The sequence below is a fragment of the Sylvia atricapilla genome, chromosome 4 (assembly GCF_009819655.1).
Source record: "Sylvia atricapilla isolate bSylAtr1 chromosome 4, bSylAtr1.pri, whole genome shotgun sequence".
NCBI classification, from domain to species: Eukaryota; Metazoa; Chordata; class Aves; order Passeriformes; family Sylviidae; genus Sylvia; species Sylvia atricapilla.
Window position 1 is genome coordinate 50,565,722 of NC_089143.1, and position 27,930 is coordinate 50,593,651.

The window sequence follows — 27,930 nt, forward strand, 5'->3', positions numbered from 1 at the left end:
GAAGTTTGTTACTTTTGTTGTTTCCGTAGCTATGGAGCCCAAGTAAGGAAGCCATGGCCTTCCATTGCCCAGCTGCTGGACTAAACCTCTCCTGGAATCCCCATTATGTCCAGCTGTTGGGGTCAGATAGCTTCAGAAGCATCTGCTGCCAGGGGGTATCCACAAAGACACGTATCACTTCTGAAAGGAGCAGTGCGGGGCCCAGGAGCTCTGTTTAACTTTTAAAGCTGTGGGAGGTCCACAATTTCCCTTTACAGGCTGGTTTTTCAATTTGATAAAATTGAGAAGGGATAAGCCTTGCAGTGGGATTGCTGGTATCAGACAAAGATCTTACAGATATAATTTGAATTATCCAGAACCTTTTTATTCTGATTTTGGGTTTTAAATTGATAGGCAAGCCTGGCAAAGTGGGGCTGAGGTGTCATCTAGTGATATCTCGACTCTTTCCAAGTAAAATAGTGATGGCAGCTATTTCATTGTCCACTTCCTATATTTAGGGTGTCAGGTCACTGCAGGAGGAGACTGCCTCTTGCTAGGTGAATGAGTAAGTAGCTCTGTTTTTATTTTTGTTTTCTGTGACACAAAGAGCAAGTAGTAACAACAAATGCAAAAGCTTGTCTTCAGTTTGATCCTGAAACAGTAGTGGAGGTATCAGAGTATCTACAGCACGGAGGGTGCAGACTGTGAGTGGATGCTGAGGGCAGTTTTGACTGAGGAGGAGAGCCTGGGTCTCACCTCCCCTCTGGGCAGGGGGATTGGCCAGGCACCTCCAGCCCATGGTGCATCCCGCTGGAGGTCTCCTGGCTAGAGAGGAAGCCCAGGACAAGTGAGTGCCAACTCAGGTTGTTGTGAAGGTGAGTAAAATGGTTCCTCTTATCCCAATCAACAGTATTCCTTCCCCAGTGAGAGGCTTCCCCCACCCAGAAAGTAACAGACAATAAGACTGGAAACAATTTATTCACACTGTATTTTTACCTGTTTTATTTAGGCTTTGACTGGAAATGTGCCAGCATTTTCAGGAAAGACAACAAGCAGACTATTTCATCCCACTGACAGTTTGATTTTTGCAGATTTCTGCACTCTTGGTTTTTTACAATACAAAATAATTTAGATTCTTTTCTTAATCTTTTATTAGAAAAAATAATTTTTTTCATGACAATTTATCAGTTTTTTCCTGCTTCCTTTTGTGTTTGGGTTTTTCTTAAAAAACGTTGTTCTCGGCTTTTTTTACTTTTTTTTGTGAACGGCACTTGCCCACTTTGTCCTATAAAAATTAAATTAGCTGGATCAGAGATCTGCTGAGCTGGGATGGGGTATATTCTTTTTTAACCTGTAATGCTGATGTAAATGTAAAACTTTTTTTTTTTTTTTCCAGATCCTATGAAGACACTGCTTGAAGTATATAAGTAATTTTAATCAGAGGACTTGTCTGAGTAGTGATTATTTTTTTGCATTGAAATACAAACCTAACTTACCTAGAAGAAAATGTTCTGGCTCAGCACAGGCTTTGCTAGACTGTACATCCAAAATCTAAAATCTATTTCTTTCAAGATCCTTTTCTTCTTCATAGTTCAGAATTGCCTTAGGGGGTGATAATTTCTTTGAAATGCACCTGCCCTGCCTTGATTACACACAGGGAGACAAATTTTTAGGAGGCAACCTTGATGAGCAGCCAGTGTTGGCTTAACTCTGCTCCTGCTTCTTGTAGCTACAGAAATTATACCATTGATTTCAATGAGTACAGAATTAAGGCAACTGCAAATCCTTCTGGAAACATAACCCCACGTGGTTTATCAATTGCATTTAACTACAGCAGTTAATAAAAAAACTCCAAAAGATAAATAAAAATAATCGAGTTCTGCCTGCTTAAAAAACCCCACAAAATCCTTTAAAATAATGTAAAATAAAATCTGCTCTTTTTTTGTAAACAGGCAATACTAAGTAAGCAGGAATTCATGCTCCTATCTGGATGTTAATTGTACTTGAATATTTGAATGGGGATTGGTCATAGGCCTAAAACACCTAAATACTTTAAAATACATTTATAAATAATCATTGTTTATACATCATAATTGTTCTTCCTGCACGTTGAAAACACAGACTTCTGTATTTGCCAAGAAAGAAAAATGAAGGATTACTTTTGCTTTTGGCACAAAAAAGTAAAAATGAAGAGCGAGCACCACCCTTAAGGGAGTGCATGGAATCCTAGCAAATCGGCCTTTATTTGCCTTCGGGTTCTATTTTTTTTTACAAAAGTTTTAAATATAGGTTAACATGTAAACACTGTGCACGCACTGAGAGTTTGATCCTGGCCCGTTGAAATCAATGGCAAATTTCCCATTAACTGCAGCAGTGCAAGGTCAAGCTCCACGCTGGTAAGGTACGTGCAGGCCTAAGTCATTGAGGGATTCAGGAAAGCAGGAGCTCAGGTCCCGCTTTCAAAACCAGCTGCCAGCAGAGTCAGACTTCGCGCCAAACACCTTCTTGCACATGTTGGAGTTTTCCTGGTGGAGAGGGTATTCATTCCCTGCCAAGGCGGCTGCCTTCCCCCTCCGGGCGGTGTAGCGCCGGCCGGAGGGCAGACTCTCATACTTGGTCATGTGAGTCCTGCAAAGACACAGCACCGGGCTCTGGCATGAGCAGGTTTATGCAGAGCTTGCACCCTCTTACAAACACCTTGCACACAGGTGAGGTGGTACTTCCCCAGTGAGCAGATATAATCAGCAGATGGTTTAGTAGCTGCAGAATAGCAGACACTGTTTTCTTAGGATTTCCCGAAGATTCTTAAGGTCTTTGATTCCTTTCAGGTTTTTAACCATCTTCTGGATGAGCAAAACCTGAATGGAAATCTGGTACAGGCTCTGCAAATGTTATCTTCCTCAGGTCTTAGCAAATAGGGATTAGGAGAGAGCAGTAAACCCAATTTAAATACTATTCTTTGGCTGCTGAAGATTATATTTTTAACCTTACTGTGCAGTTGTTTAGTTTTCAGGAAAACTGGTGCCTTAATAAAGTATGATAGAACACAATAGCTGCAGGAGTTTAACAGACCAGGTACTTTTGGTGACACTAGCAAATAGCAGATGATGAAAAAAACTTTCCACTTCAGCTCATTTATGGCTTTGCACTTCCTCTCTCAGTGCAATAGAGAACTACTGCTGGCAAAGCCTGAGATCACCATCAGAACTGATTGCACACGAGGGGACTACTGTCCTGCCACTTAAAGTAGTTCACTTGCAAAATCAGATTTTAAAATTGGAAGTGCATGTTCAGAGCTGATTAGTTGTGATCCTCAAAAAGGTTATTTCTGAATCTCAGGGGTGAGGGACAGGCAGGAATGGGTTAGCAAGAGAGGTGAGTGTGCATAACAGCCTGCACTGCACCTGATTGTATTAGGTGGAATTTGGCATCAAGTGGTTAATCTCTTGTGTCTATGAAAACCAGAAGTTCCAGCAGCTGGCTGGAAGGATATCTCAGAAAGTGTGTGCTCTTAGTTCTTACCTGAATGGAGACTCCACTCTGTCCATCTGCATGCAGACCAAAAATGGGTACTGTGAAAACTGCACTGTGGAGATGAAGTCTAAAGCTGTTTCTGCTTCCAAAGTGGTTTCCATACCAGTTTTTACAAAGAAGGAATCCACCTCAGTGTTCCCAGCTACAAATACGGCTATCCTACAAAAATATCAGGCATTACAATTATTTCAAAACACATTAAAAAAGAGGAAATTGAATTACAAACAGTCCTGCCATACATACATAAAAACTGCCCTCAAAGAAGCCTGTTCTTCATGTAAAGTTATATAAATTCACATTATACTAGTGGGAACTGGTATTATCCAGATGGAAAAGAAAAGTACAAACATTCTCCCGTGCACATAACTATTTAATTCTATTTACTTAATTGTTTCATTCTAACTCATCTACAAGGTCTTTTATACTTAAATTCATCTCATTGGTGCTACCACGGCTCAGAAGCCTGAGCTGTCTACAGCCACAGCGTGTGCTGGGAGTATCTCACCGGTTCTTGACGTTGGTTTTGGATTCCCGGTACCACAGGCTGAACTCCATCCCTCCAGAGATGTCAATGGCCAGCCCACCCATGAACTCCGCACTGGCTGTGGGTCCAGACTGCAGCTGGATTTCCTGGAGCCATGGGAAAGCACAGGTCACTCACTGCAGACCTCAGAGGTTTCCTTATTCCCTTTGGTACTGCCCTCACACCACTTGTCATTTTGCAGGAAAAAAAAAAGTAACAGAGGGATTTTTTGAAAAGATGGACAAAACATCCTGATGCACCAGCCTCCCTCAAAAATGGGATGAAGCTACAGCAAGGTGCCTTGCATCCTTCCTTTCTCCCCTGTGTGCCAGCTGGCATAATTTCTGCACAGTGTCACTGCAGGGAATATCAGTCTCCAAGAGCTACCACACAAGCCCCACAAGGAGGCTGTGATGGCAGTCCAGCTAAATTAGATTAAACTCCTTGCTGGAAGCCCAGCTCAGTGTGACTTCAGCACCCCTGAGCAGACCTGTAGTGGCAGTAGGATGCTGCCACTTGTGTAGTGGCTCCAACCCCACCATATGACAGGAATTATGTCTTCAGTGGCTGGGTGGCCAATCCATCAGCTAATGCACCTTAATTTGCATTTAATGCATTTTCTATCAAATATCAAATGTGCTCATGGCTTTATGAAACCTGTAAGGCTGGACTGGAAACACATGCATAAAGTCCATTTCGGAAGTGGTAATATAGCTCAGGGTCATGGAAGTTCATCACTTTTAAGGTCTGACACACAGCCAAGATTTTAAGGTTCACCCAGACTGACAATCTAGCTCTCTTTATACAGTTGTCCTGCTTCCCTAAGAACTAGTGGATTAATTCACCGTTTAAAAAGAAACATTAATTTGGGAAAAGCTTATTTTGATCATATGCCTCACAAACAGGACACTTTCTCCAGTCTCACAGATGGTTTTCTCCCTCCTTCCAGGTTTCTGTGCCTGTGGTATTCTCAGCACTTGTAATGTTGCAAACCTTTATAGAACATGTGGGAATGTGAATTTCCTCCCCCTTTTTGAAGTCCAGGCACCCTAGAAGTGTCTATTCTCTTCTTAGCTATTCAGTAGTCCAGTGGCTCCAACTAATGCTGTCCCAAGCTTTAATAAAGAAGCACACAGAGAGTCAGTCTAACTTCCTAATCCCTACAGCAAGGAGCAACATCAGTGCAGGTTTTTGTTCAGAACATTAAAGTTATCTGGCTGTAATTGAAGACTCAGATAATTATGGTAGCTGTACATGGTTACTTCACCTTTTAGGGTAAGTTAACTATCCTTGAAATTATTTCCTTGACAGAACGAGCTTGGCAGAGCCATCTTGGCAGTCAGTTGATGCTAAAGTGGGCTCAAGATTTAAAGAATGCAGTGGGCTGGCTGTGGCTTATAAATCCAGCATGACCCCAACAAGTGTGGTCATATGATGCTCTGATTTCTTATTTTCACCCAAGTTAAAATCATGGATTGAAGTTGTGGTCTTTCTGAAATCAATGGGAGTTTTTATACTGACTGCAATTGGGCATAAAATACTTCCCTTGTTGGTCAGCTTAGGTGTGGACATACAGCTTGTGTTACTTTATTTTACTTTGCTTTTAATTGGGACTGGATTGGTGGGTAGCTGCTAATGAGTGAGGAGGTAACAGTATACATGCTGGCAGAGATATTTACACACAACCAGAGCAGCAGATATTTTTAGATGTATTGTCAAATAGCACCTAAGAATATTAAAGTAGGCTGGGTTTACAAAGGATGCATGGTTCAAGACTTAAATGCTACCCAGAATTATGCTGTATTTGTCACTGAAACCAGCAGAGAAGCTAAGTAGCACTTGTCTTGTGTTTTACTAGCTCATCTATTTCCTTATTTATAGCTCAGCCCTGTCCCTCGTCTCATGTGCAAATCCAATCCAGGCTGATGGGAGGTGTAAATCACAGGGGCCCAGCCTCCTGAGGAGAAGTATTTTCCTTTCCTTTCCTATTTTAAGCTTTGTGTCTCATTTGCAGTGGAAAATGTGATCCAAAAGATCAGAACTACTCATTTGTTATGGTTTAAAATGCTGAAATGTGCCATGTTTCAACAAAAAAGTGTCTTCATGTACCGCACTGTAATGCAACCTCACAGTAATGCAACACAGAGATGGCTGCAAGAAACACTTCCCTGGGAACTGGCTACCTTCCACTGGGGTCTGGCTTGCAAGTGGCTTCTCTGACCTATTAATACAGTATTTAATTTCTCTGGGCTTCTGGCAGGTGTGTTGCCTAGGAGAACTATTAACACTGCTGAACTTTAATGCAGGTGACTTAGGAGTCTCGAAAACAGTTTTATGAGAGAGCTGTTTATTTTATAGCAGGAATATAACTTCTGGTTATTCTTAGCCCTCAAACAACATTGTGGCCACACGGAAGTGCCAAAACCATGTTGCTGTGCTGTTGAGTGGGAGTGTAACTATAAGAAAGGTGGGCTGTGCTTAAAAGGCAGCTCAGCCTGAAGCTGTGTTTAACAGGGCTTTAAGCCACTCCTGCCACTGTGGGATGTGTAGGTAAGACACTGCTGCCAAGGCTCCCAAAAAGGCAGTGACTGACTGAAGACACTGCACCCTGATATTGTTAAAAATGGCACACAGTCCCAGCCCTGGCTGCCCCAGGCTTTTGAGAGGTTCTCCAAAGATGAGGGGTGGAGAATTTGCTGGCAGGCAGAGCTCTAGGGGTGCCCAGCCAGCTGATTCAGCCAGAGTATGTCTGGAGCTTGGTGCATGCACAGCAGTTGGAAATATTTAGTTCTCTAAATGCTCCCTATGCTCAGGACTAGACATGATTATCTTTCTCACCTCTGCGGTCTGTTTGTTAAATAGGTCATGGTAAAGTTTCTGCCCATAATCTGCGTGTGAACTGTAAAGCACTGTTGGAATGAGCTTTAGTTAGCCAGTTTGGGCACTACTTGGGAAGCCCTCTGGACTTAAAATACCATTAGAAGGAGCTGAGCTGGGTTCTGGATGGGGAAACCTGTCATGTGCAGAGGGTGTTTCTGTGTAATTTTGAGCAGTGGATTGTCTCATCATCTACTTTTGGCATTTTCTTCTGTCAAGAATTAAAAGGGAAAAGCCAAAAGTAAAGTTTGAGACTGCAGATGTTTCATGAGCTGAGTACAGCTGTTAAACCCGCAGATTCTAAGGAAATCCCTGCTTGGGAAGAGCAAAGATATCAAACCAAGTGCTGATCCTGCACTTTGAGAGAGATGTCTAGATTCTTAGTCCTCCAACAACACATTATGTAGCCAGTTATATTTATATGTGAATCTATTTATGCACAAAATTAGAAAATCATCTGGGGTGGCAGTTGCATAAAAGCTTTGTAAACCTCATTTTAATTCCTCGTTTTGCCTAGAAATAAACAGTTGAAATTTGGAGCTCTCAGCATTGTTCTTTGAAGGATGGATACCAGATTCATTCACCTGACAATTATTGCCTAACTGGACACAAGGTCCCTGGACAACTTGTGAAGAGAAAAACTTAGGTGGTCACATGGGACAGTACTGTATTACAAGAAACTGTGGGAGGGGAGGTCATAGCTGAAAGAAATATGAGTTTTCAATGGGAAACTCAGCTGGATTTGCTTTTAGGCAGTGTCACTTTGTTTTCTAGAAGATCGGTTCTCACCATTGTGCTAGGTTGATTTTCATGTCATTTTATTCTGGTTTTTAATACTCATGACTTTTCTATTGCTCTCCTAGTAAAGGTAGCCAGGTGTAACGCTGGTCAGGCTTATCAGCATTGAAAAGAAAGAAAATAAGGTGTCCTACAATAACAGCGTGGGGGAGGAACCATCTGTGCTTAAGAGACAGAAAAAGAAGCAAATAATATGCTGTTAGTACCTGTAAGAAATCTGTGAGGAGGACAAGTCCTTTCACCACATTCATGGCATCTCCAGTTGCCGAGAGCATTTTAGACATTAAATCTCCATATCCTTGGAAAAATGTGACTGGCCTGAGCTGGAAATCAAACAGAATGGCTGACATGCCAGCAAAGGAGTCCAGGTTTTCCTCGCCTTCATCAGGAGTTGCAGCTATTATGGATTCTAGACCCTGAGCTTCGATCACCACCTACAAAGGAACAGTGATACAGGATTAGTAAAAAAATCCTGCCTAATTCAGACTATTAACAACACCACATATTTTCTTAAGGTCTAAGATCCTAATTCTTACTTATGTAGTTGTAGTGGAAAAGGTATAAGGTTAAGACTTAATGGAACTAGGCAGAGCACCTAGAAAAATGGAAAATAAAATAATCTCATGCCATGTTCTTGCCCTTTAGGTGCTGAGCAGGATTTACCCACATGCTGATCACAATCCTGAGATTAGTTTTCTTTCAAACAGATTTTCCTTTATTCATATAACTATTTTTCATTAACAGCTGGGAGAAAAAGCCAGAGATGTTCCACAGCACAGTTTTTGTCCTGCATAAATTTAGAATTATAATACTGAAGGTTCTTGCCAATATTAAGAAAAGTCTAAAACACAGACATTTAAATATCTTTGATTTGTACATTTGTTCTACTCTTTGAATTTTCATTCTGTGACATACCTGAACTGAGACCTGATTTTACAAACTCACACAGCTTTTGTTGATTACATCAGATAAATAGCATAGGCTTGACACAGACACAGATCTTGATGTATGATGCAGAACAAAACACTTGTTGTTCTGTTTATGGAAAACATGCCACATTGTGGGGTTCTCCCCTGTTATTGGTTTTCCCCTGTTACTGGCTTGTTCTCTGCCCAGTGCAGCAAACCTTATGGTCTTAAGCATTAGCTGAATTGATTTAGAAGCTGTAAGAAAAGGACCACAGACTGGCTTAGTTATTATGTACAGCGTGGCAGTTACCTGGATGGCATGAAGTTCAGCGTTCCTGTCGAAAACATGGATGTTCATGTTACTTCTCCGTAAAATGCCAGAGCCAGAGTAGAGGATGTCAAGGCTGTATGTGGATGACACATCAGGACCACCTTAATTTAAAAAGAAAGAAGGTACCTGTGACCAAACTAGTGGATTAATCAAATTTTGGGAACACAAAGAGGGTTCAAAGGCAGTTCCATGGTTACATACGTGTGATGTATCCGGTGTAGGCAGAGGAAGAGCCCATCTTGGAGAAGCGATCGTAGTTATGGGCATGCATGTCCTTCAGAACTTTCCGAATCATTTTGCTGTGGAATTTCAAAACAAACAAACAAAACCACTGAGAGACAAAAATGTTACAGTACCAAATGTATTGCTTTTGAATTTCAAAAAGTAAAAGATCAAATTTGAGAGAGGGTGAATTTCCCAGTAGGAAAGAGGGTCTTCAAAACCCTTACCTTTTCCCACTAAAAGTCTGCCCTAACCCAGAGTCTCTCTTTCAATTTCAGGTACTCCCTGCAGTCATAGCAAGAAAGGCAAGCAAAGGTCTTGACTGAAAATTAATGGTTTTGAGAAGAAGATATATATTGATTATTTTCATTCTCACTCTGTGATGTTTAATTTTTTTCCACATCATTGGTTCTTAAAATACAAAAGCAAGGGACCCAGTGAGAGAATTAAAATCAACAGATGACATTTTTCACAGTAATGCAAGTCAGATGGCTAATTTTTTTTGTACCTGTGAAAATGTGAATAGCTATTAAAAGAATTACATTAAAATAAAGGGATTTATTCTGAAATAACAATACAAGGGGCACAAAAATAAGATATCCTTTTATACTCTCCTTAAGCTTTAGTAATTCATGAGAACCTGTGTGTTCTTTGTAAGGAAGGGCTGTATTTATTTACACTGAACCTAATGTACCTTGAAGGCATTTCAAAGTGCAGTATATCTTGGATCATGGAGAGCATGTACTTGTTCATTTCCATAGGCAGTTCCCCAATGGAGAGCAGGATGTTTTTCACTTCCATGTAGGATGGGTTACTGTTTAAGATGATGGCAGCTGCTGTGGTTCTCACTGTCTTTTCGTGGACTTTGCGAGTCTGGTGGTATATCCTGTTCATTGTTTCCTTCACCTGGTCAGGAAACACATTATTCACCCAATGCTCATGCAGATGACTGGGCAAAGTACAGGTTGGAATCTCGTTTATAATATCAGCTTAAGTTAGCTTAAGTTAGCTCCATAGCTTAGGCTAATACACAAGGATATATTTTCAGCATCATGTTTTTCATGGTCCATTTGGAATGTTGAGACATGTATAGCTCAGTGACCACAAGGACAAGTGGGACATCTGTTATGTTCTCTCAGCCACAGACCAAATACAGCCTTACACATTGGTTTTCAAAGTGGGGCTGTAAATAAGTAGCAACACTAAGAACTAATGTGGCAGTGGTAAGACAGATATTTTCTTGACTGTTAAGGAAATATGTACTTTAAAAATCAAGAATCTTATTGTTTTAATTTTCTAGATAGTGCCTGGGGTGGCCTCGTGTCCCTGAGAAGATTGTGACACATCTTTTTTACAGGGGAGTCCGTGGAAATCCATGTAGCTGACAGAATGGCCTCCAGCACGCTCATTGCAGAGCAGCAACCTGACAGCCTCAATCCTGGTGGCCAGCAGCAGGCATGAAATGGAAAGCAAGGGAATGCAAAAGAGGCAGGACCTCTTGTCCTACTATTTTCTATGTCTTTTCTTACTCTTAGAGGCTGCAGGGTAAAATGCAGCTGTTCTACCTTTCCCTTACTTAGCGTGCTCTCCTTGACTACGTGAAAGCACAAGAAAGAACAGGGGTTGCACAGGTGCCCAAGTGCTCCCTCTGGCGAGCAGAGCCCGGCCTTGCCCGCAGACTGCATGCCACCTTCGATGGCTGTGTGCGACCCTGGAGCCAAGGGCTGACCAGCACCTGTCCACCAGTCCATTCCCTGCCTTCGGCATGTTGACTGCACCACACAGCTTGGTGCCGTTTGAGATTGTACTCAAACCTTACTGTCCACTGCTGATGACAAGAAATTAACTCTGTTCATTTATCCTTTTTAATACTGTCTCCTGCACTTCTTTTCTTGGGCAGTATATTTTCTTACCTCTTTGGTGAGAAAAGAAGGATCATATCTCTGCAAGGCAGTGGCAGCAAGGCTGCTGATGGGCCCCTCTCCAGACTCAGCGTACTTCAGAAGCACTGGAATTCCTTCGGGAAGGAGTGCGTTCTTCAGTGCCAGCAGGTACATCTGCACATTGTCATCTTTACTGGCCTTCTCCAGTCTATTTAGAATCAACCTTTTGGCTTCCAGAACAGCCTAAGAAAATCAACAGCACATTAAATGGTGATCATGAACTTCCCTTTTTCCCCTTGCAGGAGTAGAAGAGGCAGGGCTGGGTTCTGGCATGTTTTTGTTGCACAGGGTTAGCAAAGGTGTCATTTGTACGTTGACAGCTTCCTTCAAGCATAACCAAAGTGCCTGCAGCCACAGTGACACCCGATCCAAAGTTTTATCACTTTCCTGCTGCTCCTGCCCTGATTCAGGGACATCACAGATCTTTTTTGTGGGGCCAACAAGTCCCCACAAAAAAAGGCAAGGAAAGTGGTCTTCAGTGTCTCGTAACATAATGTTATAAAACTGCTTGGCAATTGCCAAGGGAAATTAAAAGGGCCTGTTCAACTGCTCTATCTCTTTTCAGTGGTGTGCTGCAGTGCTGAACAACCCAGCAGCCTTGTCTGATCATTCTCATCCTATAACACCAGCATCTACTCAGTACATTTCTTAGTAAAATTCTTCCTCCTTCTACGAATGTTTGGGGCACAACTGAGTACTTGAATCAATGAATTTTCTTCAGAGAGGTGAAATAACATAAGGTGATTGCAAATAATAAACAGATCTTGACTTTGCCAGTGTTTCTCTGAGGATATGCAAAGCTTTTGGAAAAGGCAGCTTCTGCTGACAGAGTCAGCCACAGAAATAGAAAGAGACAAGATAAAAGTCTAAATCTGACTAAGTAGAAGTCATTATTTAAAAAAATACAATCCTCTATCAAACATAGGAGTTCATGGGCTCATTTTAAATGGGAGAATCTGCTCCCCATGTCTGTCATGCTCCCCCAGTAACATCACCAGGGCTCAGTCAGGTGTGTTGCAGACCAGAATCTGGGTAGCAGTGACCATCAAATACTCACTGGCAGTTTGCAGCCATCCCTCTCACACAGCTTTCTAATGAGTGCTCCCATGACAATGACAATAGTTTCTCTGATTTCTTGTTTGGCGACATCTCCCTTGAACTTCTCCTGTCATGCAAAAGCAAAGCTGTTTAGTGTCTCAGTGTAAACATGATGAGCCACACTCTGCTGTGGGTTCAATAGGCTCCCTCATTTTCTGTGAACATTAATGCAATGCAAGGGCAGTGATTACCATGATGGCCTGGGCTCAGGCTAGAGCACAGCACATCTCTATCATTACATAGGTATTACATATAATAACTCACTGCCATTTTCACTTTGAGTTACATTCACTGTCTCAATTAGATTCATTTGGGGGAAAAAAAAAAAAAAAAAAAGGGTTTACAGTTCTGGTTTCATACGGCAACAATCAAACAATCCTCAAATTATTTTCCTAACATTCAATATTATGTTTCTTTTCTGAGTTCTGGATTTTGGTAATATTTTACTAAGTAATTAGACTTTCAGTCTGGACTTAGGAATGTTTGTTGTTTGCAGATTGTATGTTAATGGTACACTTATAGGAAACCCTGGAAGGCATAAAGAAAGGAAAATTAGAAACAGCAACAGTTATTTCTTCTTCTCTTCCCCTTTTACTGAGACGAGGCCTAAGAGTATTAGCTCTGTTGTATTTGTTTTGTCCTTGGACTTACAGTTAATAATTTCAGGAGCATTTCACTGGGGTGAGAAGCAAATCCACAGGCATACAGGAACCGCTCCTGCAGGATAAAAGTGCTTTCATCCTTAAAGTCAAGAAACTCCAGTACGGCCTCCAGTGATTCTGGTGTCTGAGCTGAGGTTACAGCATCCACTACCTGTGGGCTACAAAGAAATAGAAATTAAATGAGCACATCATTGCAATGAGAAATTAAATGAACATAGCATTGCAATACTGAAAAGGCTTTGCAGCACATTGAGAGAAATAAGCTAATGGACTGAAACAACTCTTCATTGCAAGTAAGACAATCTTTTACTCTTGTTGGGAGAAGTGTCCCTGAACTCTCACCTCAAAATGGTACACAAACTCATATCCATGATAATTTTTGAATTTATGCAAATAGGGGACCAAAAAAGTATTAAAAAACCCAACTATCACAAGTGTATTAAAGTTTACAGGACAAAGTTGTAAATATTAAGAAGTGTTAGTACTGCATGCACAATGGCACACAGAGAAAAGGCTTCTATGCTACCTGAGTGACTCTCAGGTTTATCTCCACTGCTAATAACTGCTGCAATTTATTTCAAAGATCCTGGCCCTATGACTCAGAAATGCTTTTCAACTCTCAAGTCTCCATGTGCATGCTGTTCACAACCAAATTGTAATACTAGGACAATTCCCAGGCATCAATCTTCCCCTTCTTTGTTGTATTTCCTATTGAAGGAAACAAATGGGAAGTCAAAAACTAGTTAGAGAGTGTTTCAGAACAAGCATTTGGTTTGAGAACCTTTAAAGCTAAACTACAAAGCACATTGGACTTGCACTCTAGATACAGCCCTGGTGGCTGAAGGGTATGCTGAGAATTTATTATATTACAAGAAAAAACATAACTTCCTAAAAAATCATTTTTCTACAGACAGTACTGAACACTGGGTGTGCATTGCTGGGATAGCAGTGGAAGTCAATCTCTTTGTATGTCTTTTGTATTTTTCAGTAACTTAAACCTTTTAAAAGCTTGTTCATGGTAACTTACAGAAATTCTTGCTTTTCACTTCTAATAATTTTCAGTATCTCCTCTTTTGTAGCTTTTCTGATGTTCTGAATGAAGGACAAAAAGCTTTTTGCTGCTTCAGGTTTGGAAAGTTTGTCAGGATGCATATGTTCTCTGATGCTCTGCCAGTGCTCAGAAAGCTGGAAAACAATCCATATTATGTCAAATCTCTCAGATTGTGGTTTCAGTTCTCAAAATGAGACTAAATAAATACAGATATGTAGGCCAGCTGTTGCTCAAATTAGCTGAAGTCCAAGAAATTGATGATCCTTTAGCTCAGTATTAGTTAATGGATGATATCCCAGCAAAAAATCTTTGAAACCTTTCTATAGCTGTCTCTCTTTTAACACTTTAGTATTTTCCTGGTTTTCTATATGAACTTAAATGCAATCTCTTTTGGAACAAGAAAATTCATTTATACTGTAACTGGAAAAAAGTGAATTCTCTTCTCTTGCAAATTTACTGTGATTTCTGCTGAATATGGTGTTTGCCTTATGTTCTCATTTTTTCCTAAGTAGATTTTTTTAAAAAGGGAGATGCACAATCCCCAATTCACCAATTAATCATATTTTCTGAGAGGATGGTAATCTTGGGTTAGTATAGAACAGGATTATATGTCCAGGAAGTTATTCCCATTTCTTATTCATAACTTGCATACAAAGGGATTTGTAGCTATTGTACAAAATAAAAGGTAAGATGATATTAGAACAAGTAATTGGTGGTTGCTGTATTTATTTCCACACCACATTTTTTACCTTAATGAGCCAACATGGTAGCAAAGCACCCATATCTGTCCTTCCAGATGCACTGCCATAAGAAACTGGTGCTGGTATTTTGACCTTTCCTCTCTCCCTTGCCTTCGCCTCTGTTATCTCAAAATTATCGAGAACATTCCTTGGGGAAAACTCAGCTGTTCTTTGCAGCAGTATTTACTGCAGTTTTCCTGAGTGGGAAATAACAGTAGCACCCATTTGACCTTTACTAAAATACTTCCCCTCTGTGGGTTTTGTATTGGGCAATAGCATTTGAACCTGCTGGCAATTAGAAATATCATTCATCAGTACAGAGTGCAACTTCTATCGACTGTAACAAACAATAATTAGGCAACAATGATTGAGACATAGGATATTTCCTGAGGATTAATGACCAGCTGGGAGGAGCTCATGTTCTGAGGCACAGATGGGTCTTTTAACTTCAACTGGTGATTAGTGCTTAGCACCAAGGTCAGTGTTGCTATTATTAACTGAAATTGGATAAACATATGGGGCACTTTTTATTCCCCCTGTTGAAGTTGCACCACAGTCCAGCAAAAAACGTTCTAACTTGATTACTCCTGTTTTTTCTCCTGTGCAGAGCCCAATTGTGTGGGCTGCTCTTAGTCAGTTTAGCCCATACCCTAGAGACAAGCAAGGTGGGAGATGCTAAACTGGAGCCATCTCAAGCAAAAGAGAGTGGAGACCAAGCCTTTCTTTTTGGGGGGTGCTTAAACTGTTCAACAGCCACAAGGAGCAGCTGCCTTCTCCTGCAGTGACCATGGCATTAAAATCACCATTGACAGTTGACTTTTATGAGTGCCCTCATTCTCCTGATGTGAATGTCAGGCAGTTTGGATTTAATAACCCAAACATTCAGGCACAAGATGCACACCCTTCCATACGGCCACTCAGCATGGCCATTGACCTGTGTTTCTCTGACTGACAGATCAGAACAGAGGTCTTGTGAGCACTCTGGGAAAACTCCAGCCAAACCAAGAGGTTCTAAACCTAGCAGGAGTTGGTTTTGAATGTCAGTGTCTGACAGCTGTTTACCAACATACAAAGGGTGGCTGCACAAGACAGAACAAACCTACCTCACCTTCAGAAGGGGCAAGAAGCCATTCCCATAGGAACCATGAGCGTAGAAGAGTGTAAGGTGCATGAGCTCTTCTGAAAAGAGCATGCTTTATTGTTATCTAAACACAGAAATCTAGACCTCATTTTAAATGCAAACATTTGCCATAACCTCAGAGAAGCTAGTTCTGCCATTTAGGAAATGAGGATAGTAATGGTTATTTTACCAAATTCATAAAGATAGAGGTAAGACCTGTTACAATTTTAAAAGGGCTTTGAGAATGTAAAACTCTAAGGCATAGCATGTCAGCAGGGCATTAATGTATACTATGATATATAAGTACCATATGCTATGCTGCTGCTTTGGATACAGTGTTCTGTTTATAGAGCCCATCTTTTCATAGCAGTTACTGAAAAATACAGTGAGAAAACAGAACTTCATTCTCCTCATGCCATTAGGTTTATAATGACATAGCTCAGTCCCCAGGCACTGCTCTGGAATTATACCCTGTGTTTGTTATCTTGGTCTGGAAATTATAACTGTTATGACAAACTCAGTCCCAAGTGACAAACTGGTCAGCACAAACCCCAATGGGTAGAGTCAAGGAAAAACCACCTGTCCCTACTCTGTTTAGGATGCCTCAATATTCCCCGCTCAGAACTGCTCCAGCACACATGCAGCATAATTTCCCCAAATATGTGGTTTTGATCTTCTCTGTGATTCAACAAGTATTAGATGAGATAAATTATTACAGTGTAATGCTACTTCCAAGTAACTAGCACAAGTTCCAATACAGGAACATACTTGTGCTCTTAAGGAGTATCTCTGGAGGACTAAAATTATGTGTGCTGAATAGAAGCTATATCTTGCTTAACAACACCAGAGAATAATGGTCCTTAAACTAATGTTCCCATTCATTCCTCAATGGTAACAGCATTAATACTGTTTGCCAACAGCCACTGCAGTAATTTATTTAGTTTATGACGAATATCAATAGTAAACCAAAACATGATGCATTTATACTGCCATGCTCTTAGCCTTCAGATGTCATAAATATAATAAAAACAAGGTCGGGTTTTTTCCCCAGGGAAAAATGAGAACATTATTGGACTTCCCAAGAATACTAAAGCCCCATTTTATACCTGTAAAATACCTATAACATATTTTAAACAAAATACTCCTCGGGGTCAGGTAGTACAAAGAGGTTAAATATACTACCAACAAATGCTTAGCCTGCCTGAGGAATGGCTAATGAACTTGAATTCCTAAGAACAGTTCAGCTCCTCCATGACAGATCTGTTTACAAACACCAGTCAACCATCTTAAAATTCATTTTCCACCCAGAGCAAATAAGCCTCTGCCAGCTCAAGGTTGGCAAAGGTGAGACAAAACAACAAGGTGTTGTATTTTCTAGTGATCTGGAGAAATATTGCAGTCTTTAAAAGACAGCAAAAATGCTGGCACTTTTAGTGGTAGATCTTATGACACCCTTGTGGGATGAGCACCATTGCAACACTTCTGTACTCCCTACTCCAGGGTGTATTTATATTGATATGTTGGACCTGTCCTAGTTCTGCTTGGACAGAAAAATTTGCTTTCATACTTTTCTTGCTCAGCTAAGCAACCTGATGTCCAATGAATCCGTGTTTACTTACTGAGGGGCACTTTTTGCATTCGGATTTCACTGGCTCTGCTTCCAGGGGAATGGCAACGTAATTGGGGTCCAAGGTCTTGATCACACCAGCGACTTGCTTTGCAGCAATCAGTCCCATCCCAGCTTGGACTGACTTCAGTTCCAGCCTCTGCCTGTACATCCACACAGTGAGGAAAACCATTAGAGCTCAATCATCAGTGCAGAGATGCAGGAATCACACCAAGAGGAAACAAAAAACCCCTCCATAGACAAAAAAATATAGAATATAGACTTATTGAAGCCTTCTTTTGGAATGTGCAGTGTATAGCAAGTCTGTGGGGTTTTTAAGGTAACAGAAATTTTTGATACCAGCAAAATTACTGTGCAATAAAATATCTGTATGAGAGACTTTCTAAAGCATAGATTTTTAACAATTCATAAACAGCCTTCAATATTCACATATATTCTGAAATGTTTTATGTATTTGTTCTTAAAAGACCTGGAAAGAGAGATTTTTGAATGTACTTCTAAATATCTACTATTAATGAGACGCCTGAATCATTTATCTTGTATGAGTATCTCCACACTTTCAGTGCTTTGGAGTCTGGAGTCTAACACAGATCTAGGTTTCACTGTTGTTTCCTTTCTATGCAACAGATTTTATTTTCTATACTTCCAATCTCTCAGTTACTAGAAATGGAAATCCAGCAGAAGTATTTCTTGAGAAATGGGAAGACAGAACACCTACAGCACTAATGGGTAGATTAAAAGGTTTTGGCCAATTCCTGCTGTTTTCTTCTGATGAATGAACAGTTAACTTCTTATGAATGCCATTATGTATTATTTGTGGTGTGGTAGAACCATTAATCAAAGTTGGACTCGGTACCTGGCACAGCTGGACCTGTATATTGATAAAAAAAGAGACCTAAATCCTTGCCTGGAGAGTTCACAGCCTTAGATCTCTAAAATTAATAATTAAAATTCTATAAGACCTACACATATAACCTGACTTGAACCACTAGTCCTGCTACCATCAATGACAGTCCAATTGCCCAACTTACTTTGAAACTATTTTAGCACCAGTTTTTCGTCGGTAATTCAGAACGAAAACAAAATTTTCTTCTGCCTTAACGGATTTAATGAAACTGTCTTCCAGCACATAAATTGTAGCAGATGTGCCTTTTGTACCGACATCCAAGATCTGAAAATTATTAAAAAATAAAACAGAGAGAGGGCTATTCAACAAACAGCAAAACAGGAAAAGAGTTCCAAATGAGCGTAAGATTTGTAATGAAGTTGAGCCATATGAGGAAGGTGCATATAGGCTGGCATCTCAAATTAAGCCTATGAACCAGGTTTTCGACAATTCCTTCTGCAGTAAGAAGCGGCTCACTTCTACACCATGGGCTTCAAATTCAGTATGTACCAGGGTAAAACACAGTAGGAGCAGGGCAGGAAGTTATGGTGCAGGCTGCAACTGAAGACACACCCAGTACTACATTTAGTTTAAGATATGCTTTCAATAAGACAAGAATCTTTTCCAGAGAAATGTCTTTTAAATGAGATTGTCATGTTCATGCTCAGATCAAAAAAGGTGCTTGGCTTTGCTTCTTGTTTTGTAAACAAGATGATGTCTTTGTGGTAAGTGTGAAAATTGGGAACCCAGTCATAGTGTTAAGGCAGTTTATTAAGAGAGTATGTGCTGTCTTTGTACTTCTCTGAGCTGAGAAAGGTCAGTTTCTGATGTGGAGAATCCCAGTGCCTTCAGCAGGTGTCCAGCCTGCCCTCAGCAGTGACTACTTAGAAAGACATTTACTAACAGTGGAGGACCATTAGGGCTTCAGTTACCTCTATGGCACATCTCCTGTATTACATGTGGGCTTTTAGGGAAGCCTTTGCCCTTCCAGGAAAGCCTGACCAGGCTTAACCATTCAGGAGTCAGCATCCTGCCTGGCATTTACAGCAAATGGGAAAAAGGTTACTGTTATCACTATGACTTTGTCTGTTATCAGCTGAGCCAAAGTGGTTTACACCACAGGAGAATCCATCCCCTGTTCTCTTCATGCAAATTACACATTTGCATAAATGTGTAGTAAAACTACAAAATTTGCATATAGAATTTGCTTTCCCTAATGCAAGAAGAACTTCTGAGAAGATGAGCAGTAGCTGTTAAGAATATATTTCAAATAGGAAGAATAGATTTTATTTTGTTAAAGAAATCATACCCGGTTGTGGCTGGTCAATCTTTTCCTTTCTATTTCACAGGAGTTCAGGTCTTTTATTTTAGTCACTTGATCTTGCCGCACATGGTAAGTAGTATTGCATTTCCCAGAAATGTCCACCTTGGAAAAGAGAGTTAGATTAGGACAATTTCTTGAATTTATCTTTGGGACCCCACAACACCTTCCAAAGATGAAGCATTTTCTCCACTGTTGGAATCCTGTACCTGAGATGCTTTTTGGGGATGTCAGTGGTTCTAACTATCTGCTTTGGATTTGCAGGGGTATTATTCATTAAATGGCTATGAAGAAAAGTAACAATGGTTGTTTAAACAAAATAATTAGGAAATACTGGGCAGCTCACACTATACTCACAATTGAGTTAAATTCAAGCTTTGTTCAAGGGGACAGGTTTAGAAATTTAACAGTGGAAGGCAAATTAAATGAATGCAGCTAAACCAGTGCTAACTTTGTGGGTACTCAGATCTAGAATGGGATTCCACTGAATTGAATATAGGACTCAACCAACTATCAACAGCAGTATAATCACTTTTATAGTGACCTGGTTTAAGGTATGCTAAGGGTGCCAAATTTATAAAGGCATTTTAAAAAATGGTGCTAAATTTATAAAGGCATTTTAAATCAAACAGATTGCACTGCTTCTTTATGCTAATTGCAGCAATTTGACTTGTGTCACCAAATATTCAGAAGTCTGTCTTTATGTCCCTAACCTCACATGTGATCAAAGGGCTGATTTCTATCACAGTTCACTCCTGAAGTCAGCAGGAGCCACAGGTCTGCCTTTCAGAGCAGACCTCAGGCGATGATTATCTTGCCTGATAGAGCACCATACCTCACGGGAAGAGCCAGAGTGCAGCTGTAGCTGGAAAAGGCTGGCCAGACCTCTCTTAATATTCTGAGTAAAACCAGGTTCATTTTGATATGAGTAGAAGGTTTTGACCTGCAGGAATAAAAAAAAAATATATATATATATATAAAAGCATTCAAAAGTGTGTAACAAATCTGGTTAAATGAGAAAGGAATAGTGAGGAGCCACTCTAGAAAAACTTCCTTTACTTTTTTCTCATTAGAAAGTTGAATTTGGAGCTTTTGCTCTTATTTAAGCAAACTGCAGAGGCTGCAGGGCCTGACAATAACAGTACAAATATGTTTCGGCCTTCAGCTGAACCTAAATACAGTTTCAGTGCACTGAGCATCTCTCCTCCTGGAATTACAGAGAATTCAGATGCGAAAAGGGAAACTTCATCATTTCATAGGCAACTAATTTCTCTGCATAATCCTCAGGCAATCACAGGGGCATAATATCTGTTGCACTTTAATCACACGTTACAAAAACTCAGGATGAATCATAGATAAATCACAGAATTACTTCAATGACGTGTCAAATGTTTCACAACCTTTGCATTTCATGGGTCAACCGTTGTGCTTGAGCCTCTCTGGTAACAAGACTTTGCACCTCCACTTTGCATTCAAGGTGCTTTAAAAGTGCCCCTTTTTCTGGAACTGCAAGTACAATCAGTGTGTTATCTCAGGGCAATCCTGGAAAGTGAAATTACTGTGCCAAGGATGAAAGTGTCACACGTCAAAGAAATCATAAAAGGAGTCTGTAGACCCTACTACCTGAGAAAAAGCCCAAGTTTTTAATACTACATCTTAGCCTTAGCATGTGAAAGTGTGCAATGTATGAGGAGCAGATGCATTCTGTGTTCTTCTGGTACCTCTGTTCTCATGTACGGATGTGTACAGTTCACAGCCAGTGCTGTCCTGTTTCTTTTTATGTTGTGTAAAACTGATGACAAGGCTGAGTCTGAGAGTTACTGAGCAGGTCTGATAGCAGCTGCAATTCAGCAGGCTGAGCTGGCAGCCAGGGTATGTGCTCAGTGCCTATTTACAGCAGGAGGTAAAGATCCTGCTGGGATAGAGTGTCACAGCCCTCACTCGGCTCTGCAGAAGGGAAAAGGGAGTGTGACCTTCAACCTTCCTCCTTTCTCACAGTCCCTCTGCCTGTGCCCCACCTGCTGAGCATTGCTCGGGCTGCAGAGGGGAAAATGAGGCTGCTGGCCTAATGCTACAAGCAATAGGAGGGTGAAGGGGCAAGGAGGCAGGAGCAGCCATGGCTCAAACCTCACCACTCCCTGGCCAGAAGAGTAGGCTGAATACAGGGGGACATATAAGCAGCTTGCAGGGGAAAAAAGAGTGGGATGGATGTACTTGAATCCTCTGCTCAGAGAAATGGGGACTCTGAGAACTACAAATGGACATGGGTGCTCGTGTGCTGGGACAATGCTTTGATATTCTCTCAGGGCAGGATAAAAAACCTAGGCATGTGTTGAGACACACCTGCTCTCTGACCCTTCTCTTCTGATTTTTGGAGACAGTCTTCCAGTGGGGGAAAAACATGTAATGTTGTAGCTCTTTTAGCATCAAGCTCATTAAACTTGGGACCATTGAAACTGCAGGAGACACAGAAGTAACTAAACAAACCAAAGAGTTGGGAAAAGCAGTCCTGGTAAAATATTTGGTAATGGTTTAAAGTGATTAACACTGTTCCTCCCAGACTCAGTAGAACATCCTTCATGATAAATGGTGTCTCCTTTTCCGCCTTCAGATCTTGGATAAAATCTTGCCCTTGCTGAAGTCAATGGCACGAATCCCACAGAGCAATTGTACATATATCCACGTGTGTGCCTGTATCTTTGTGAACAATCTACCCTTTGCTACCCCGCTGTGTGGTGTTCTCAATGCACAGTAGGCTTGGGCTAGAAGGTAAATTACAGTCTGTTCTAAACTACTGTATTTCACATAGAATGATAGGACACAATGGCTTAAAAACACTGAGCGAATAGTGAACTGGTAAATTCCTCAAGTCTGTTACAGAAGATTTGTGTCATGTTTCCTCAGGGACTGAATTTTAAAAGACAGGATCTTACTTTTCCACGGACTAGCTCAACCACTATGGGCCTCTGTAAAGCCTCCAGATAGTCTTTCCCGATGATCTTCTCTGTGCTTTTTCCTTTGAAGATGTTTTCAGGAGCTGGACGTTCATTCACATTTTCAACCTGAACATCTTTTATCTATCGAAGTAAAAGCAGAGAAAATTAATGTAGAGAGCAGTGTAGAATTGGCCTGGAGTATGCTAGATAGACTAAATCACATAATAAATGTTTTTATTTCTGCATTTCTGGTTCTGATCATTAATCTTTCATGATTGCTATGTCAAAGTTTACAAAAGAAGCCAGTGATCTCCAATGGGGAAATAAATTCCAGAAAATCTCACCAGAAAGCTAAATACCAAACTCAGTTTCTATTTAGAAAATGTCCTGATTTGTAGGTAGAACTCAGGGCTTCATACAACATATTATTGCCCCTTGGGTAAGAGCTTGCACACCAGTTGTTTGAAGCTATAGATGATGCATGAAGCAATTTCTAAATACATGAGAATACAGGAGATAGTCTGAAATTCTGCCTTATGATGTTAGACAGATACTTGTGAAATCTTATTCTATGGGAACCAAATCATCAGAGCAGCTGGTTTAGTTGATGCGACTAGACAATAAAAGGTTTAGCTTACGTTCTGAAAGTGAGTTCTCTGAGATTAGACTGGCAGCTAGAGATGAGTGCATGTTGTGTGTGTTTTAAGTTGTCTGGTGGCAATAATTACCGTAATTTTGACCAGCTGGTCATCATCATTGTCAGGATTTCTCCATAAGAGGTTGACATCCACACCAGAAGAAATCCGATATCCTGCACTTTTCTGCAGTGATGCTTTCACCCGATCAACATAGACTTCAGCTGAGTAAGCAAACTTATATAGCTTGTCATTATTTAGGCTTGGCCCAGTAGTGTGCCCTGTTTGGAAAGCAAAAACAAACAGCATTTTAGAACTGACTAACTCACGTAATCTACCATTTTCTCTAAGAAACACCTTTAGGAAAATTAAAAATTTAATTACAAACAAAATATTTATGGGACTGATCCTGCTGGTATTGATTACAGAGGCTGTCCCACTGAAGCAGCTGGGGGTTTTTGTGATTAAGTTGACACTGATTGTACAAATTTAGCATAAGAATTGTCACAAAATCAGATTGTTTTCTTCAGCTGTGTTAGCATCACAAATTAATCCAAAATTATTGGTGATTCAAAATATTGTTAGTAATCACACAAACTGTGTGCCTAGCAATGTGAAATGCACACATTTGTTGGAGCAAACAGAAATCATTCTCTGCATCTCTTGCATGTTTATTGGGAATCTTCCCATTGAGACTCTTACCCAAGGGTGACATGAATGTAATGAAAACATTCGGAATGTGGTTTCTAGATTAAATAATTAAGCTCTTGTTCTTTCAACTAAATAATTGTCCCCATAGCTGTGTCTCTGCTCCTAATTTATGTATTTTAAGGAATATAAAAGGGAAGGGAAGCGGGGAAAAAAAAGCTGGCTGTACACTAAGTGCTCTTAACATTCTCAAAGCAAACACACACAGAGTGACCTTAGGTGCTATCTGTAAGCAGCACAGCACCAGCCTCACACTCCCAAATGCTGCACCACTGAATGTACTGGAAATTTCTTCATGGAGTTCAGGAGGTACAGAGCAGAAACAACAAGTTCACAACAGAGTTAATCTAAGAAACACAAAGTGCTGTCCTCAGGGAGATGCATCTCAGTCTTATGACAAGTGCAGGGAAGGGTGGGGGAAAGAAGAAAACTCTCTCACAACATCTCAGAAAAATTCTTAAGCATGCTGTAATGGAATCAGTGTCTTCAAAGTCCCCTGCAGAGATTCTTCAGGCTATCTTGACTTATGTTATATCCCTCTGTTTTATGTGACTCACTTGAATAAATTTCAAATCACTGCACTGATAGAAAGGAAAATCAGTCTTATTTCACTTTAATGTTTTAAAGCCCATTTGGCAGGGCGCAAAGGGTAGTTCCATCATGGCTGGATGAATATATTCTGGAGTTCCTAAAGAGTCCAAAACCCCTGCTTCATTAATATTTTGCTCACATCCTTCCCCTGTTCACTCAGATACCATGTCAGTGGATTAAGGTCAGCTTCAAAGAACCTTTCCCTAAGCAAAATGGACACTCCAGCAAGTTTAGTCTGCATGTTGTGTAAACTGGCAAAGTTACAGAACTAAATGGACTTATACTTCACGCCAGCTGGGGATGTGGTGCAGCAAGTCTGGTGATCCCAGTGGGTTCAGCCCGTTCACGTATGAGAGGCCAAAGCTGTAACTACTGATTTTTCCCCCAGGAACACTGAAGGATTCTTGTTGGCACAATGGGGTTTGCATGTCCTGTGTGTCTGTTTCAAAACAAAGTCACCAAGAGGCATACAACACTTCCTGCAAGTTTACTGTGAATTTCCTAGCCAATTTCCTTCCTCAATTCCCTGCTCTGAAACTACCTTACCCTTGAGAGCAGAGGGTGCTCAGTGCCTGCTCAGGGGTGGCTAAGCCTTTCAGGGACACCTCGGGTTCCCTGCAGTCCCTTGGAGCCAGTTGCTTCCTGGTTCAAAACATCCTTCATTTGCAGCAGAAACTGCAGTGCGAAGGACTTAGTATTGACTGAGATTTTAAGAATACCACCCACTAGGTGCATTCTAAACACAGTCACATTCCTTCCCAAAGGAAAAAAGTAGGGGAATAACGCATCCAAGAGAAATTATTTGGGTGCTCAGACACAAGCGTCTTACTAGTCAAGGTATATATTCTGGTGTTGGTCTCTTCCTATTTTTAGTTAAAAGCACTTTTAATCTACCCTCTTCCTTTCTCCACAACCAAACACAGACATGGTTTTTTTCTCCTTTTGTACGAGTTTCTTCTCTCTTCCTCCCTTTTAGCATTTGCTTGTCCCCACATACAAAAGAGCTGTTCCATCCTAAAGCAAACAGATGAGCAAATTACGCAGCAGCTTCTTGCAAGTGTCATGGAAGAAATGAATAATTGCAAAGTATTCCTGGGAGCTAGAAGAACATGTGGGTTTGAAAGCTTTCACCATTTCACACTCCAGGAGCCACAGTGTTTTCCATAGAAAACACTCCAGAAGCCATGGCAGAAGACACCTTTAGTTGCCAGACTGGGAAAGGGTATGTCAACATGATAAGAGAAGCAGCAGGGATGAGGCACAATTGAAAGCAGTCCCAAAGAGTTAGCACTTATCTCTGTGGAAATGGGAGAGCCAAGAGAGACAACTGACTAGTGTGGTCAGGCTGAGAGGCAAGGGGGATCTTGACAGATGAGAGACAGAGATACAGGGTCACTGACCAGAACCAGTATTCAAAACAGCACAACTAAATTTTCATGCCAACTTCTATGAAGTAAACACCAGTATACTATTTTAAAAGGAATATTGCAACATCTTTCTGATATAAACTTTTCTTAATAGAAAGCCCTCCTTTTAGAAGCCTTCCTTTGTATTCAGCGCAGCACTGGCTGCCTGTGCAGCCATTGACATTTCAGCTGATGGCAAGTGTCCCACTGCCTGAGAAGGGAGCAGAGATGGACACACAGACTGCCATCAGCCCAGCCATGCTCTCTGGGGGTCAGAAGAACTGCTTCCAAGGTGGAGTGCATAACAGATAGTTTGACTAGTAATGTTAAGTGTCTGTCATTAAGGGTAACATGCCAAGTCTATAATTAAATCATGATACTGTATAACACAGAAGGTTACACTGCATGAGTAGAGACAGCTGTCAAGTCCTGTGCCTTTTATTAATACATATGGCATGCACAGCATGTGTGTCTCTAACTACTTGCTAGCTCTACCTTCATAAATCATATTTGCCACTGTCTCTGATAACAGATAGCTTTAAAAAGCAAATCCCATCAGCCTATTTGAAAACATTTTTCAAGTGGAACTGCAGCAGGAAAGTTTTATGTGTGCTTACCTACCTGAATTGAACAGAATAATGTTTCAATATTTCCAAAAGGCAGCATGGCCTGATGAAAAGGTAAAACACTAATCCTAACCCCAGCTCTCACACTAAGGCCCTTAAGTGGCCTTTGGGCTAGTAATGTAGCTCTCAGTCTCTCTGCACAAGAGAGGAAATCTGGCAGAGCTGAAGGGATGACTAATTAAAGAGAAAATGCCTGCTCAGTACCCTGGAGATGTGACAAGTAAATATTACTTCACGTCAAGAAGCTTTGTTTAATTGATATTAAGGGGAATCTGGGAAGATCACACACCAGAAATGTGGCACACTGGTACCTAGCCATAAACTGAACATGGCAGTCGCATGAGATAAATTCACAGGTAAAGACACTGCCTGCAAATTTCTCTCCTTTATAACTCCTGTCATGAGGATGTAGAGAAGCAGGCAGGAAGGAGAGTTGCTGCTCTGTGCTTACACAGTGTCCTGGATTGCCTGCAGGAAGCAGGAGGTGGCACCTATGAGAGCGCCTCTACAACCTTTTTAACAGCTCAACCCAGGATGGCATGTCCCCCCTGCTTCTCATCATGATGAAGACATCCTCATTAAAGTAAAAACTCAGCCTGTGTAAGGTTGCTGTTCCTCTAAATTTAATGTGAAGTTGTACATGATGAGTCACTACTACAGACACCTTTCCTTGCTTCATACACTGGCACTGTAGAAGCAGACAGTCTCCAAGATTTCATACTCTTGACTTTGTCAGAACACCTGGATGAAGCTTTGCTCACAGGGTTTCTGCAGACATCCAGATTTTCAAGACTTACTACAGAGCAAGGGTCTCACAAAATTAATACGATGCTTCTTACGGACTTCAATGGTAGCTGAGTCAACTGCTCAGAAGCTGAAACCTGGAGAGCCCTGAGCACCTCCTGGCTCTGCTCCACCAGAGCACTCCATGTGTTTAACTTCTGAGCGTGTGAAAAGTCCCTTTGAAGTTGGTGCCCCTACAGTATGTCCTGATTAAGCAAGGTCAAGATCCCTGATCTCCTGGTCACACCACTGGCCCTGTGCACTTGAAAACATCATCTCCTCCATCACCTCTGCTGAGAGGAATGCCACAAGCACTTAAACCTAACCACTAAATGCATCTTGTATTACTCAAGCATGTCTGAGTAAAGCTGATAATTTTTGAGGCAAAACAGATCTGCATACACACATTGATTATGTCTCTGCTGAAGCAGAAGCTGAACCAAGCCCAGCACAGACCTACCTTTAACAGAGGCTGAGTAGGTGGAAATGATGCAAAGGAACAGCACGGTAAGGAGAATCATGCTGGACTCTGCTGAGCTCCTGAGTGCAGCATGAAGTGTGAGAGACTCCAAGAAGTGAGCTGAGAGTGGAGCTTGCAGAGAGAGCCACAGGCTCGGCCACACTG

At 41.0% G+C, this 27,930-nt stretch overlaps 1 protein-coding gene across 1 annotated transcript; it reads right to left on the reverse strand.

The window, feature by feature from the left end:
• Positions 1–953: 953 nt before the first annotated feature.
• MTTP (microsomal triglyceride transfer protein) lies at positions 954–27,930 on the reverse strand. The gene is made up of 18 exons (XM_066317889.1): positions 27,766–27,930; positions 23,285–23,472; positions 22,554–22,697; positions 20,456–20,563; positions 19,609–19,725; positions 18,445–18,584; positions 17,406–17,556; positions 13,903–14,060; positions 12,865–13,033; positions 12,173–12,280; positions 11,086–11,298; positions 9,867–10,078; positions 9,152–9,249; positions 8,930–9,051; positions 7,918–8,145; positions 4,019–4,143; positions 3,502–3,672; positions 954–2,607 (listed from the first exon to the last, which is right to left on the reverse strand). The coding sequence occupies exons 1-18, from the start codon at positions 27,824–27,826 to the stop codon at positions 2,439–2,441; spliced, it is 2,682 nt and encodes an 893-aa protein (XP_066173986.1). The 5' UTR covers positions 27,827–27,930; the 3' UTR covers positions 954–2,438.

Excerpts from the sequence above, each read along its gene's own strand:
- MTTP (XM_066317889.1), bottom strand. The coding sequence starts at position 27,826 with ATGATTCTCCTTACCGTGCTGTTCCTTTGCATCATTTCCACCTACTCA. Across the intron at positions 10,079-11,085 it reads CTTCTTTTCTCACCAAAGAG|GTGAAGGAAACAATGAACAG; the intron begins GTAAGAAAATAT and ends TTTCCTGACCAG. Across the intron at positions 8,146-8,929 it reads CTGAACTTCATGCCATCCAG|GTGGTGATCGAAGCTCAGGG; the intron begins GTAACTGCCACG and ends GTTCCTTTGTAG.